The 15,418-nt window shown below is 40.3% G+C and overlaps 1 protein-coding gene across 1 annotated transcript; it reads right to left on the minus strand.

The window, feature by feature from the left end:
• Positions 1 to 9,994: 9,994 nt before the first annotated feature.
• Positions 9,995 to 14,414, minus strand: LOC143731032 (uncharacterized). Its single transcript, XM_077221673.1, has 5 exons — positions 14,325 to 14,414; positions 13,116 to 13,270; positions 12,905 to 13,043; positions 12,537 to 12,644; positions 9,995 to 12,019 (listed from the first exon to the last, which is right to left on the minus strand). Exons 2-5 carry the CDS (start codon positions 13,259 to 13,261, stop codon positions 11,180 to 11,182), a joined length of 1,233 nt encoding a protein of 410 aa, XP_077077788.1. The 5' UTR covers positions 13,262 to 13,270; positions 14,325 to 14,414; the 3' UTR covers positions 9,995 to 11,179.
• Between the last annotated feature and the right edge of the window lie 1,004 nt (positions 14,415 to 15,418).

The following is a 15,418-nucleotide window of genomic DNA, read 5'->3' on the forward strand; positions in this document are numbered from 1 at the left end:
GCTATTGAACTTTTGCCTGGGGCCGTACCTCCACGCGGAAGAGTTTACCCGCTGTCACAACCTGAAACAGAAGCCATGAGGGCGTACATTGACGAACAGCTGGCTAAAGGCTTTATCACTACCTCTACCTCTCCAAACTCCGCCGGATTCTTTATCGTTAAGAAGAAGGATGGGGGTCTTCGGCCGTGCATTGACTATCGTGGTCTTAATGAAGTGACGGTCAAATACCGCTATCCTCTCCCGCTGGTCCCAGCAGCCCTAGAGATGCTCCGTACTGCCCGCTACTTCACCAAGCTGGACTTAAGGAACGCTTACAACTTGATTCGCATACGGAGTGGTGACGAGTGGAAAACGGCGTTTTCTACTACATCCGAGCACTACGAATATCGGGTAATGCCGTTCAGCCTTTCAAACAGTCCCTCCGTTTTTCAAGCTTTTGTAAATGACATTTTCCGGGATATGTTACATCAGAGAGTTATCGTCTACATTGATGATATTTTGATTTATTCTGATTCCCTTGAAGAGCATGTCCAGGATGTCCGTGCGGTCCTCAAGCGCCTGATCGATAATCAGCTCTATGCCAAGCTCTCCAAGTGCGAGTTTCACCAGACACGTATCTCCTTTCTGGGCTATATCATCAACGTTCTCCTTCTTCAGTTAAGGAGCTGCAGCGCTTTTTGGGCTTTGCTAATTTTTCCCGCAGATTCATCCGCAATTTCAGTGTAATTGCAGCCCCTCTCACATCTCTGCTTCGAGGGGGGGGGGGGGGGGATATTTTAAGTGGACAGCGGCTTGTACTGTGGCCTTTACTCAGCTCAATGAGAGATTCACTTCCGCTCCTATTCTCCGTCACCCGGATCCTGAGAGGGAATTCATCATTGAAGTGGATGCCTCGAACACAGGAGTGGGGGCTATCCTGTCTCAGCGGTATGGGGATCCGGTGAAAATGTTCCCATGTGCTTTCTACTCTCGTAAGCTTAACTCTGCTCAATGAGAGATTCACTTCCGCTCCTATTCTCCGTCACCCGGATCCTGAGAGGGAATTCATCATTGAAGTGGATGCCTCGAACACAGGAGTGGGGGCTATCCTGTCTCAGCGGTATGGGGATCCGGTGAAAATGTTCCCATGTGCTTTCTACTCTCGTAAGCTTAACTCTGCTGAGCGCAACTACGACGTGGGAGATCGCAAACTTTTGGCCATGAAGTCCGCCTTTGAGGAGTGGAGGCACTGGCTGGATGGAGCTCGTCAGCCTTTCACAGTGCTCACTGATCACCTGAATCTTGGGTACATCAGGTCAGCTAAACGTCTGAATGCTCGCCAGGCTCGCTGGTCCCTGTTCTTTTCGAGATTCGCTTTTAAGATCACCTACAGGCCGGGCTCCCAGAACGGCAAAGCTGACGCCCTGTCCCGCCAGTTTGACGGTCCTTGTGAGAAATCTAAACCTGAACCCATTGTTCCCACTACTCTAATCGTGGCTCCGGTCCAATGGGACATCATTTCTGAAATCACTGCGTCTCTAAGTAGTCATCCCGCTCCACCTGAATGTCCCGCTGGCCGTCTCTTCGTTCCTCCAGGGCTCCGCCACCGTGTGCTTCAGTGGGTTCACTGCACCCCCAGCGCTGGTCATCCAGGTATCGCAGCTACTATACAGCTAGTCACCAATCGCTTTTGGTGGGTGTCACTCCAGTCTGATGTCATAAAGTCTATCCATCAATGTTCTGTTTGTAACACTGTTAAATCCTCCCATCTCAAACCCGCTGGACTGTTACAACCTCTGCCAGTACCACAGCGCCCCTGGTCGCACATTGCAGTGGATCACGGATCTGCCTCCCTCACAGGGATTTACTACTATTCTCTCCGTGGTAGACCGTTTCTCTAAGTCCTGCCGTTTCATACACCTGACCGGCCTGCCCACGGCCTTACAACCTGCTGAGGCTCTTTTCAACCAGGTGTTTCGTCTCTTTGGTTTGCCCGAGGACATTGTCACTGACCGGGGTCCCCAGTTTACCTCCCGTGTCTGGAGAGAGTTGTGTGCCAACCTCAATATCAATGTCAGTCTAACGTCTGGTTACCATCCTCAGGCCAATGGGCAGGTTGAACGTCTGAACCAAGATCTGATTCGTTTTCTGAGAACGTAATGCCACAAGAATCAGCAGGACTGGAGTCGCTTTCTGGCCTGGGCGGAATATGCCCAGAATTCTCTGTTAAAGCCTGCCACTGGTCTAACTCCTTTTAAATGTGTTTTAGGTTTCAAGCCTCCCCTCTTCCCGTGGGCCAGGGAGCCGTCCGACCTCCCAGCAGTAGATGCTTGGCTCCGGCGCAGCGAGGCCACCTGGGATGCTGCTCACGATCACCTGCAGCGCGCCGTCCGCCGTTATCAGCATCAGGCAGACCAGAGGAGGCGTGGGGGTCCCAGGTATCGACTCGGCCAGTGGGTGTGGCTTTCTGCGCGAGATCTCCGTCTCAAGCTCCCGAGCAGGAAACTGTCTCCTCGTTTCGTCAGACCATTTAAAATTCTTCGTCAGATTACACCAGTTTCTTTTCGTTTGGCTCTCCCTGCTCATTGATCTCACCTACATTTCATGTGTCCCTTTTCAGACCCGCTGTCGCCCCCAGGAGAGGGGCGGGAGCCGGGAGGAGGCCGCTCCTGTGCAGACTCCCCCCATTGAGGTGGACGGTGCGGAGGCTTTCCGGGTGCGAGAGGTCCATAACTCCAGACGTCACGGTGGGGAGTTACAATACCTTATCGACTGGGAGGGGTACGGTCCCGAGGAGCGCTCCTGGGTCAGGTCTCAGGATATCCTGGACCCCACATTAACTGCTGCTTTTCACCGGGACCATCCAGATCGCCCTGCTCCAAGACCCTGTGGTAGACCCCGCCGTCGACCAGGTCCTCGCTTCCGGAGCCCCTTCATTGCATCAGTATCACCTTTGTACCCTTAGCTCCCCTTTATCTGGACTGCTCTGTTCATTGTTCATTTGTGAAGTCTTGTTTTACCTACACGCTTTCTCTAGCTCGTTTTTCTCGTACTGCTCTGATATTTTGACTTGGACTCCCAACTCGTTTTTGTACCTATGCTGCCAGCCCCTGACCTTTGCCTGTTTGATGTACGATTCTTGGATTGCCCTAACCAGTGTGCTTTGTTTGAGTTTTCTGCCGCCCTTGTCCTTTGTTGGCTTACCAGTATGAAATAAAATACTGCAAATGGATCCGACCGCCTCAGCCTCTTTGTTACACTGACTCTTGAGATCATGCACTCAAATGTACCGTGGCTCCCGTATCATTAACTGAAATATTTACTCATTCAATAATTTTCCTATGACATCATGTCACAACAAATTATTTACACTCACTTCAAAATTAACTAATTTCGAGTACAAGGCCTCTTAATATTTCAGCATATATATTTATAGATTTTCTGATGATGATGATGTCAGGAGTATAAATGAGACTGAAATATCATTCAGAAATGACAGTGTTTATGATAGATGCAGAAATATATAGGTCATAAATAAGTACATAAGTGTCACATGTGACCTGAAGCTAAATAATGCAAATATCATTCTGGTTACTCTCTTCTTTCATGTCAAACAGGCATTACAGTAAACATGTTTTTATTGCCTTTCCGGGAACCCTTTTACCATGTAATGATGTTATGATCTGAGTCCAAAGTCTAAATACTGCACATACTATTTTACTTTTGCTTTTGATTTAGTTTAACAAAAACATAATGAATTTAGCCAGATATGCATATATTTTCATCAATAAACAATATATCCTCCCAGGACCCAGCCATAAATTTGTCCTCTGAAGAGGATATCATATTTTGACAAATTTCTATGAAACTACACAGTTTGAATGTACTGCAAAGACCACACTCAGGGCTTTCTTTTTTAATTTAAAATTTCATTCTGAAATACCAAAAGTTGGAGGTTTAATCATGAGAGCACTCTCTGCTTGCTCTTCAAATATGACTGACATTGATTGAATGAATGAATTCAGTACACTTAGGAAAATATAAAATCTGACTAATTTTGGTTAGTGGTAAATAAACATCTTAGCAAACTTTAGTGGGGTTTCAAATCAGAATATGACTTTATATTCATATTCTTATGAAAACGCTGCCAAGTTATTACTCTTTCAGTTTTGCACTACTTTTTTCATGCAAAGTAGATACGATCTATAGATGCTGTGTATAGACTGGGAACTTTGTAAGGCCGTCTAACCCGATCCAATGGCGGTATTCGAATTAGCCGCGAAGGTCTCTGCGTATTACTGTCTTTTCTCGCGGCAAAGTATTTTTGGTTAAATGCAATAAATTTTCTCATGTATTTACTCGTTATTTCATCTGACTCCATAAATGAAAAGGGTTTTAATGATATCCGTGTATCATTAAATGTGAGCGAATGTTTTACTATTCTTTTAAACTCTTGAATGAAAATAATGTCAAAGTCAATTAGAATAATCAAATATCACAATTTAATATGTCAGGTAAATGTATCATTACAATTTCATAACCAATTAAAAGATAATCAATGCAAAACATCAAATGCTCTAGAATAAAGAGGAAAAAGTTTACCCGACAAGAAATGCGTGAGGCCCGGGCCGATCTCAAATATAGAAAAGGCCCCGAGCTCTCGCTGCGTTTCATTATATACCCAGACCTCATTTCAAATCTAAACATCATCCACAGTGCAAATTAACCTGTAAGTTACCATTTGCTAGCAGTGGAAAATTAGCATTCAGTCAAATGGTCAGAAGGTGTTAACTCAAAGACATACCCTCCAGTGTGGAAGATATTTCTAAACTTCCTAAGAACTTTATTACCTTTTGGTTTACTTGTTTGGGAACGAGACATTTGTACCAGTCGCACCGAGACATTTCAAATAATACCAAACATGTATAAAACTCGATGATAATCATTCACATTAAACCATTTAGATTCTTGTGTGAGTTTGGGAGATCTCTGCCAGGATGAAGAATGGGGGAGAGAAATGTAGATTAGGATGAGGGAGGTGAGACCTTCGTCTCAATAGAGCATGAGGGGGAGTTCAAATGTTAATTTCCTTTGTTTTCCTAGAGAGTGGCCCTCTCTTAAAGTCCTTCCAGTTTTTCCAGTCTTACACCAACATAACAATGTTTGCACACATATTCTGTAATGTAAAACAGTATATCAAATCATTCTGTAATATATTTCATAACATAGTTAATATTTTTTGTACAAAGTATGGTTTAGATGGAAGTTTATTGTCCTAAAAACCCTTCCTGTTAAACACCTATTAAATGCACGCAACAGTGTGCTTAAAAAATGCAAAATATAAACATTTTCTAAACACCAACATTATTCTCATATCATTGTTACAAAACACAAGTTAAAATTGATAGGTGAATTTAAAAAAAAGTTTTCCTAAAACATGAGTCTGAGTATCATCTACAGAGGACATCAGCTTAAAAAAAGGAATAAGATATCATTTTTCAATTATTTTCCCCATTTTTTTTTATGCGGCAAACAATGATGCAAAAAACAAAATACACACACTTTTTGGGTCTTAGGAGGATATTAAATAATAAGGTTTGTTTTTGCAAAATTATTGTAATTTCTTAAACTATTTCTGTGTAGTCTTTTTTGGAGTCTTGAGATCATTTTCTTTCCATATAGACTCTCAGGCATGCATGACATAATAAGAACCACGTTTGAATGAACAATATATGATTGGGTAACTTATTCAGTCTGTTTCCATTAATCAGTTATACTTTACCTGTTTAAAAAAGTAAGCTAAATGACTGGATTAGATGTTATAGCTATTGGTGGGGCCCCCCGCTGCTCAGGGGGCCCCACAAAATCCAGCAGTTATACTATAGGCCACTATCGCATGAATAATTCTAATATTTATATTAGTTGTATGCCTGAGATTTGAAATAAAAACCACAAAAACATGCAATTTGGTTAAATATATTAATATAATATAATTATTCAGTCAGTGACAAACATCAGATGGGCCCAGTACCAATTTGCATACTATCCGTCCTAAATAGTATTCGAAAATAGAATTAGTAAGTCCCAAATGGTAGTATGTTGAAATGAGTGTTCCAAAGATACCCGGATGGTCTACTATTTCCGGTCAGAATCCGAAGTGCAGATCGATGCACACTCTAACGGCTAATATTGCCCACAACCCATCGCGCGTTGGAGGAGGATTCGGTTAGAACTACAAACACGAGTGAAAAGTGTTAAAAAACTACAGACATGGAGGACGGTTATGTAGAGTGGTTTAGATAAAGGGGTTTGAGTGATTACTTATCAGTATCTAACCTGACGAAAATGTATTTATTCAACGTTGTCTACATTATATTGCATCTGCAGCAGCATTGTGAACTTTTGTAAAGATACGTTTAGCCATTACCTTTTAAATGCATCAATATATTCAAATTGCAAACACATGAGGAGAGTCTCCGCATGAAAGACCCACGACTGGCAGATGAACGTGCTCTCCGAAACGGTAGGAAATAAAATTAGATTGAATGGAGGATTTTAACTGCGACAAGATGGGTGGTGATGGCGCAGTGAATAAGACACATGCCTCTGGTGTGAGAGACCCGGGTTCGAATCCACTGTGAGACACCAATGTGTCCCTGAGCAAGACACTTAACCCCTAGTTGCTCCAGAGGTGTGCGACCTCTGAAATATAGCAATTGTAAGTCGCTTTGGATAAAGGCATCAGCTAAATGAATAAATCTAAAAAGATGATTGACAGAGCAGTTTACGGTGATAGGAACACGCGACAGAGCTGTCCGTTAAAGGTGACGTGATAGTATGTCCCAAAGCTTGCCTACTCTTTTGCTATACACTCAAAAGTATCTACTTTTTTCTTCACAAAAAGAGTACATACTTTTAGGTCGTAGTATAAGTAGGCGAATTGGGACTGGGCCATGGACCCAATAAAATTGTAAGTCCCACCCCAGCTCGTGAAGAGAACCAATCAGAGTTGAGGCGGCATTGCCTGAAGACGTTAAACTGGTGGAACTGGCTGACTGAAAAATGTCGGGAAAAATAAAATATAAATCAGGTTATCTTGAACTTTAGCGGAGATTCGCTTGCAGGAGCTCTTCCTCTCCTGACAGTGAAATCGACATAGCCTATTTGTTTGACTTTCTAACATTTACAGATGGAGAATATTCCTGTGAAATCTAAGTTAAAGGGATAGTTCACCCAAAAATGGAAATTCTGTCAGTATTTATTTTTTGCACACAAAAAGTAAATACTGACAGAATTTCCTTCTCTGTGGGCCTCGAGTCAGTTCACTAGTGATATAGCATAGTTCTTCTGTTGTTGTACGTCACACGCATCAAACACATGACCAGCGTCTGCCAATAGTGAGCCTACGTGTGACGTAGCTCTACCAAGCGGCAACCTCCCTGTCTCTCTCTTGAAACCAACACGGAAGTGAATCAAACTGCAATTCATCGCCTGGCCGCTTGAGGCTGGCAGCAAAAGTGAGTCAAATCTGTATCTCCCCCATGTTAAAATGCCCAACTTTACCGCAGAAAAAAATATGTTTACAGCCTGGTGTCCTAAGTTGTTTTGGTCTATACAGCTTATTTTACCCTTCATGACAACTGTGAGGGGGGTGAATTTTTTTTAGAACTCATCCGTTTAAATTATATTAAGCCTTAAAATGCTGCATAATCAAGGGCGTGGCCACTTGAGTGACAGGTGGATTGCCGCTGCTGTTACTAGCCGTTTGTCTGCTCTCTGTTAGCCATCATGTCACCTCAGCTGATTCCAGCTGCTGAACTTGTCATCTCTGTCGTGTTTGTACTTTTTTTGGGATTATTTCATACAGTTTATTACACGCTGCCCTTATACCTTCGCCCACGCCGTTGGATTCCGTCGTTGTCGAGTATCGAGAGAACAACCAGCCCTGTTCTTCAGTTGTTTTCCTCTGTGAACATGCACTCATGGATGTCTGACAATATCGTTGCTTTTTGGAGTTCAGATTTAAAAACGTCTAAGATCTAGAGGCCACACTCGTTCTGCGGTGCCGTTGATCTTACGGAGCAGATAGACTATAGTATGCTTATTTAACTTTTTAGTGTTCAATAAAAAGTACCGTCAGATGAAATCCTGCAGGTGTCAGTGCTTTCTCTTCGTCCCTTAAATAAGCGCGGATTTCTAGTGCAATACTTGAATTTCTTAGGTAATATCTATTAGAATTGAAAATGGACTGAATAAAGCTCTCTACGAACTTGACGTGCGATGCCGTGTTGACTGACATGTATGCGCATGAATCACTGTAACACTCACACACACGCTCAGAGCAAATATTGTAAGTTACTGCATGAGAATAATAATGCATCACAATACACATAGTCTCACGGTTAGTTATGTCTTTTAACTATTATAGTATTTCAAAGGGCAAAAACATGAACTATTGGCTTTAGGTCTACTTCAAGTCAGCTGTCACTTTAGCGCGAGGCCAGTAGCACATTAGCTTAGCCTGAGCAAACTCGATCACGTCGAGCTAGGCGGGCGTAGTTTCAGCCTCCAGGCACCTCAACTCCACCCACCTCCCACCTTTTTGCCCATTTTCGTTTATCCGGGAGTGACGCACTGTGACGCACTTCCAAGATGGCGACGAGTGACTCCGCCCACTTTAGGCTTCAAAAACGCTCTTCAGAAACCTACGGGTGACGTCATGGACACTACGTCCATATTTTTTTACAGTCTATGAGCTCTACGCTTCATACTAAGTTAACTGACTAGAGGCCCATAGAGAAGGAAATGAATAGTTGAAATTAAGTCGTAATTTTTGTTTTTTTTGCGCATAAAAATTATTCTCGTAGCTTGATAAACTTAAGATTGAGCCACTGTAGTCACTTGGACTATTTTAACAATATCTTTAATAACTTTTCGGGGCTGGCAAGCTTCAATCCCTTAAGAAGCCTATGGAGGAGTGATCCAGCTCTCAGATTTCATCAAAAATATATTAATTCGTGTTCCGAAGATGAACGAAGGTCTTACGAGGTTGGAACAACATGAGGGTGAGTAATTACTGACAGAATTTTCATTTTTGGGTGAACTATCCCTTTAAGCACTGAGGAAAGCACCACATCTCAAATGCATTAAATAGCGCAAGTATGTATCTGTCAGTCAGCAACAATATCTGTCAGAGAATCTGACAGGGCAAGCTCCTTTAAACTTGTTAACTATATCTTACCAGTTGTTTTGAAGCGCTTTAGCTTAAAAATAAGCTTGTGTCAATTTAGGACAATTGTAGCCTACCTGCTTTCACTGCAGCAGCTCACACTGCGTCCTCCGCTATTTTTCAGATGTGTTCGTATCAAATAGCCTACTGTATCGATATAAATGGTATTGCCTCATTCCATATCGTTTAAATTTTTTTTACAAACTCGATATACCGCCCAGCCCTACCCACTATCAGTAATATCAAAGTAAATGCATTCATAACGAAAACGAACAGAAAGTAGCCTACAACAACGCTGCTGCTGAAAATGAGTTCTCTGACAGAAAATGGTTCCGAGATTTTTCTAATACAAAGGTGTTTGCATGATCAGTCATCAAGAGCATCATTACTCGAAATGAGAAAGGCTGAAAGATTACTAGGCCCTTTTTAGGGAGGCTTCAACTTTAGCATTAATTGCAAATTGTTGCAATAGTTGCAAATTGAAATTTAAAGGTTTAGTTCATTCAGAATTCTAATTTCATGATAATTTCACCCCCACATCATCCAAGATGTCCATGTCTTTCTTTAGTCGAAAAGAAATTAAGGTTTTTGAGGAAAACATTCCAGGATTTTTCTCCATATAGTGGACTTCAATGGGGTCCAACGGTTTGAAGGTCCAAATCTCAGTTTCAGTGCACCTTCAAAGAGCTCTGCCGAGGAATAAGAGTCTTATCTAGCGAAACGATGTTTGGTTAAATAGAGCACATGCGTTTTCACAACATTTCAAAGTATTGTCAGTATTGATTGTTTTTGAGTAGTGTATTCATCATTGTTTATTCCAACGCACCAATTTCAGCGTCCTCAATACATTGTGTGATATACAGTACTACAAATTATTAATCATAGGAAAAGGTGCAAAACAATTTTTTTTTTCATAATTTAGGGGTTTGTACTTTACATCAATGGCAGACAAGCCCAAATCATTGCTGAATGAACATAAACAGGATATTTACAATAACAAAAAACTTATGTAGTGCCACCAGCCTGAGCTTTCATTAAAAAAAATAAAAATCATTAAGTTTTAGTGATTCACTAAAATCACCATAATGCACTAAGTTTGTTTCAATAACACAAACAATAGTATAAAAAAACCCAAAACTTCACGTACTGCATGTAGGCCTAAGTAAAATGAAAAAAAATTATAATAAGAATAACCGTCAATATAAAAGTGGGGGCCCACACACACCAGACAAAAAACCCAGCCCGTTGCCGGCCTGTAACGAGGGGAGCATTGTGGCCTTGAAACAGCAAATGGCCTCACTTGAATGAGCCAAAATAAATCAACCGATTACCTGAACGCCTGTTTTTCAGCTTGTCTCCACAATGACATCGGGGATATTGAGTGCGGCCTCGTCCAGAGTTTCTCAGCTCTCAGAAATCAGTCTCGTCATCGAAATAAACTTAACTCAGATGACCATCTGCATGCAGTCAAAAGTCACTCTCAGTCAAAACAACTAACGAAGCTTTGTGCTGCGCTGGGAAGCAGGCTCAGAGGAAAAATAAATCTTAATTTTAACTCTTGTACAGAGTATGAAGGACAAGCAAAACAAACAATAGTCTTCAAAACACTTAATACACCTAAAATGTAAGTTTAACACACTGATTAAGTGGTTATATTCGCTATTTTAGTCTTAAACTCCCAAGACTCACCGAGCTCTCTGCCCAATCAGAAGTTCACTTACATCCGCAGAGGCGGGAATAAGTCAAAAATAACCAATCACCAATAAATGAACAAACATGCTTGCTGGTCAAAGACAAGTTTTTTTGCAAGTACATCCTAAACAAACTTTATATTTTATGGTAACTCTTAATTACCATAAAAGGGCAGTACAAGGGTAGCATACACTGTTATGATACTGATCTGAGTCATAAAACATTACTCTGTAAATAACTGTTTATGTGCTGAATAATGACCCTAACTGGGTTACATTTTTAAGAATCTTTGGTTATTTGCACTTTCTCATATTTAACGATTTTCCCTCCCCTCGTGACAATCTCTTTATATTCTAGAGCTCCTTTCCCCTCAATGTAGCGTTCCTGAGTCACTTTTCCAGTTTCTGGGAGAGGGCAAGGAAATGACATTAGGGACAGCTGATGGTTTAAGGCCTGACCTTTAACTGGGACTAAAGCCTTTCCCATCTCTCTCTGTGGAGGTGGATTCTGACGATAATATAACAAAGGAGATTTTCTTTCATCCATCTTAGGAACAGGAGCTGCTGGTGGATACCACTTGTGATTTACCCTCATTTCATTTACATGTGTAACTGTAGTGTCTCTTTGGATATCTTTTTGGATGTCTCTTGGGATCTCTCTTTGGATGTCTCTGTGGATGTCTCTGTGGATGTCTCTTGGGATCTCTCTTTGGATCTCTCTTTGGATGTCTCTTGTGATGTCTCTTTGTCTGATGTCTGCCTGTTGAACTGAACCAGCTCTCTTGATGTCTGCGATGACTCCAGCCATAGAACTTCTGATAGCGGGATTGACTTCCACCATCTTGGACACTGCACTACAGTATGGGTGCTCTTTGAGAGTTTCACGAATCTTGACGGCAGACACGGATTGGGTGGGTAACCTGACCCTGGCACAGAGTTCAGCTATGATTTTACCCATGGCCCAAACGTCCGATCGCTTGTCCCGAACTCCACTCATCTGCAGGATCTCTGGAGCTGAGTACGCTTCATTACCCAAGTTAACGGCAGAGCTCAGTCCGTTTCTAGAGAATTTAGCGAGTCCCAAATCAATGATCACGGCACGATGGGTTTGATGCTCCACCTGAAATGGGATGGGAGAAATTAGTTTCTTTGCTTAGGTTCTAGGGGAAAAAACTATCAATTGAGACCAATTCAATTATTCTGTCTACCCCACAATGTTTAGGAGATTAAATGCAAAGACTTTGGATGGCAATATGAACTCAAAGATTTCTCACTGAATTATCCAATGGAGCGTTTGGAGTAGCATCCATGACAAACTTGATACTCTTTAAAAAAATAAAAATAAAAAGATTTCTAAAAGGCATAGAAGAACTACTTTATTCTTCTTATAGTGTGAAGAAAATTTAATAATCTTAAAATCTTTTTCCACTATAAAGAAACTTTTCCATGGACGTAAAAGGATCTTCATGGAACCAAAGATGTCAGATGTCAGAACCTTTATTTTTACTTAAATGAAACCTAGTTGAGAACCCCACTGTTTGTTTGTTTTTTATGTTTGTTTTTTAAGTAATCTCTGAGCAATAACAAAGATAAACTCATTTTCTTGGCCGACTGATAAACATTTGTGTCAGGCTCACCATGATGTTGTCAGGTTTGAGGTCTTGGTGGACGATGTCTTTACTGTGCAGATAAAGCAAACCCTCACTCATACCAGTGATGATTGTGGCTCTCACTGCTGGCGTCAGCTGAAGAAGACACACAAAGGCACTCTCCACTAATACATAAACTAAACTGAAGTCAAGCGTGCATTTTATTAAGATGTTTTAAAGCTAACAATGCAAATTCAGTCATCAGTTCTCATGTCACTCATTTCATCCTCATGAAATAATGTGCAAAGACCCTAGTACAAATCCTGATATATATATATATATATATATATATATATATATATATATATATATATATAGGATGACAGAATTTTCTGAGCTGTGTCACACATCTTTACCTGTATTTTAGATAACTGAACTTTGAAGATGGTCGTCTCAAGATCTTCCCCAGCGATGAACTCCAAAGGAATGTTCCACTTGGAGTCTTTCAGCCAAGGATCACCGAGAAGCTTCACCACGTTTGTATGCCGAGCATTACTGTTAAAAAAGTGTGTTATAATTTTAAGCTCAGTATTTAAAAATGAAGAAACATAAAATATATATACATACTTATAGACTTTGCATTCTCTCTCCAGCTGTTGTCTGCTGATGAGGCTCAGAGGAACTCTCTTCAGAGCAGCCCATGCGTCTCCAAACTTCTCCTTGTATATTTTCCCAAAGCAGCCTCCAGCGAGTGTTTGTGTGGAGTACGCCATCTAGTGATGCTGTTAATACACAGCAATATGAGAAACTATAAACCCTCCAAACTCAAATGTTTTCAGTGTCTTTTTATCTAGTATTTCACATGAACTCTGTCTATCTACACTTTTTTTTCCGCAGAGATGCCATAAAATAACCATTTTGGGTTCCCAAAGAACCTTTCAGTGAACAGTTCTTTAAAAAAAAATAAGATGTAAAGAACTTTTTAATAATCCGAAGAACATTTTCCCACTAAAGAACCTTTTGTGTAATGAAAAGATAAAGATAAATATTCCATGGCTGTAAAAGTTATGTATTCAAAACAGGACGGTCTTGAAATAGACATTACCAGCAGCACACAAAATGTAATATGGGTTATCTGGTATGTTTTCAGAAAATCCCCATCATTACTCAACTTATAAAGTCATGTGGATAACTCTCCATTGTAAAGCAGTAAAGTCGTACAGATTTTCTTCAGACTACCTGACATTTTAATTATCAAGAAAGATGAATGCAAACCTTTACGTATGTAGAAAAACTGGTAGATTTTACAGCTAAAAGACTCATTAGCACACATCTATTAACATAGGGAGTTTGGCTGAAATGCCTTTGGGCAAAACCTACTTGCATAAGCCTGTACACGCAGCCGGAAAAATGTTGTCAAACTGGATCAGGATTGCAAAAGAAATCATTCATACACCGGATAAAGTCCAGTCATCTTTCTTTTTATGGCTGAATATTTGTTGGCCTACATTACTTCCTACTCCAATACCCTCACCCCCTGAAAACAAAATAGTTTCAGCATGTTTCCACCCATACCCTCAGTGTTATGGTTATCTAATGATCACAAATACATTATAGCAATTACACAGACAAAATATGTGGTTCCTTGATATGATCACAAATACATTATAGCAATTACACAGACAAAATATGTGGTTCCTTGATAACTATAAACCAGAAGAAACTGTATCATTAACCATGCCATCACTATCATTGTAATAAAATAGTTGTAATTGCTGTCCTTCATATTAAACAACACAATAAGACTTTGATTCACAGGTCATTGAATTTTCTTACCTGTATCAGCAGGTTATGTTGCAAATGGCACTGAATGTGCTGAAATAAAACAGAAACTGTTCTTGCTAATTACCTTCCTTCTATAACCACACCCTCATATTCCAACACTGGGAAGGACACCTGAAGACATAACCAGTCAGATAAGGGGAAAAAACAGTGTTGCTGGTTAACAGACAATGAAAAGCTGAGACTTTGTTCTGTGAGATATATATTGGTGTATTGTATATTTATTTTCTTATTCTATTCTCACAATATGTCCAGAGATGTATAAACAGATTTTAATCGTTTTTTATGGTTGAACTAAATATGACATCCTCTTGAAAGCAGAACCATGTCAGTCAAGTCAGAACAAGACAGTGTTAAGCAAGAACAGCAGTCCTCAAAGATCATCATGAATCTGTTTTGTTTCTGGGACATTAGGACTAAGAACATCAGAGGGGAATCATGACTGACTAATTTATACCAGGTATTTTGCATAGATGGACATATAAATAGATTTATTGGTAATCGTGTATATACATATCTCTCTGGGTATTATTAAATTGTGGATCATTCCTTCTTTGCTCTACAATTTCATGTTGATACCATAAATGTACTGTAGTAGCCTATATTGGATAAAATTTTTTTTTATTTTATCAAAATATTTTACATTTTAAATAAACTCTTATCAACAAATATTCAAGGTGTTTCTTCTGGCTTTCCTCTTCATAAATTTCCTTCCTGTTTCAAACAAAACATATATTCCTGAGTGTATTTTTTTTTACAGTAATTGGTGGTTATTTTATACAGTGGGGAAAACCCACAATGCCCTCAATAGCCCTTTCCATCCTGTTAGTCTTTTGTAAAATCCATCTAAATAAAGACAGGGAAGGGAAAACAAACAGTTACAACCGAGTTGAAGAGCTCTGTGATGATTTGTGGTTTTAAATAATTAGTCTCTCCATCCTATTAGTCAAAACGTACAGAAATATGTTTGATGATAAATCAGTTTGGAATCAAATCAATCTCAGTTTCAATCTCAAAAGATTATTGAAAAAATATCAAAATGAAATACCCTCGTGATTTCTGAGATACGCTGTTGAAAGTGGATCGGA

Source organism: Siphateles boraxobius, unplaced genomic scaffold (genome assembly GCF_051911475.1).
Source record: "Siphateles boraxobius isolate OS27281-9 unplaced genomic scaffold, OSU_SipBor_1 84, whole genome shotgun sequence".
In the NCBI taxonomy this organism is placed as follows: Eukaryota; Metazoa; Chordata; class Actinopteri; order Cypriniformes; family Leuciscidae; genus Siphateles; species Siphateles boraxobius.

Coding starts and splice junctions, on each gene's coding strand:
- LOC143731032 (XM_077221673.1), bottom strand. CDS start 13,261: ATGGCGTACTCCACACAAACACTCGCTGGAGGCTGCTTTGGGAAAATA. Junction 12,645..12,904: donor TTCAGTTATCTAAAATACAG/GTAAAGATGTGT, acceptor TGTCTTCTTCAG/CTGACGCCAGCAGTGAGAGC. Junction 12,020..12,536: donor TCAAACCTGACAACATCATG/GTGAGCCTGACA, acceptor ATCCCATTTCAG/GTGGAGCATCAAACCCATCG.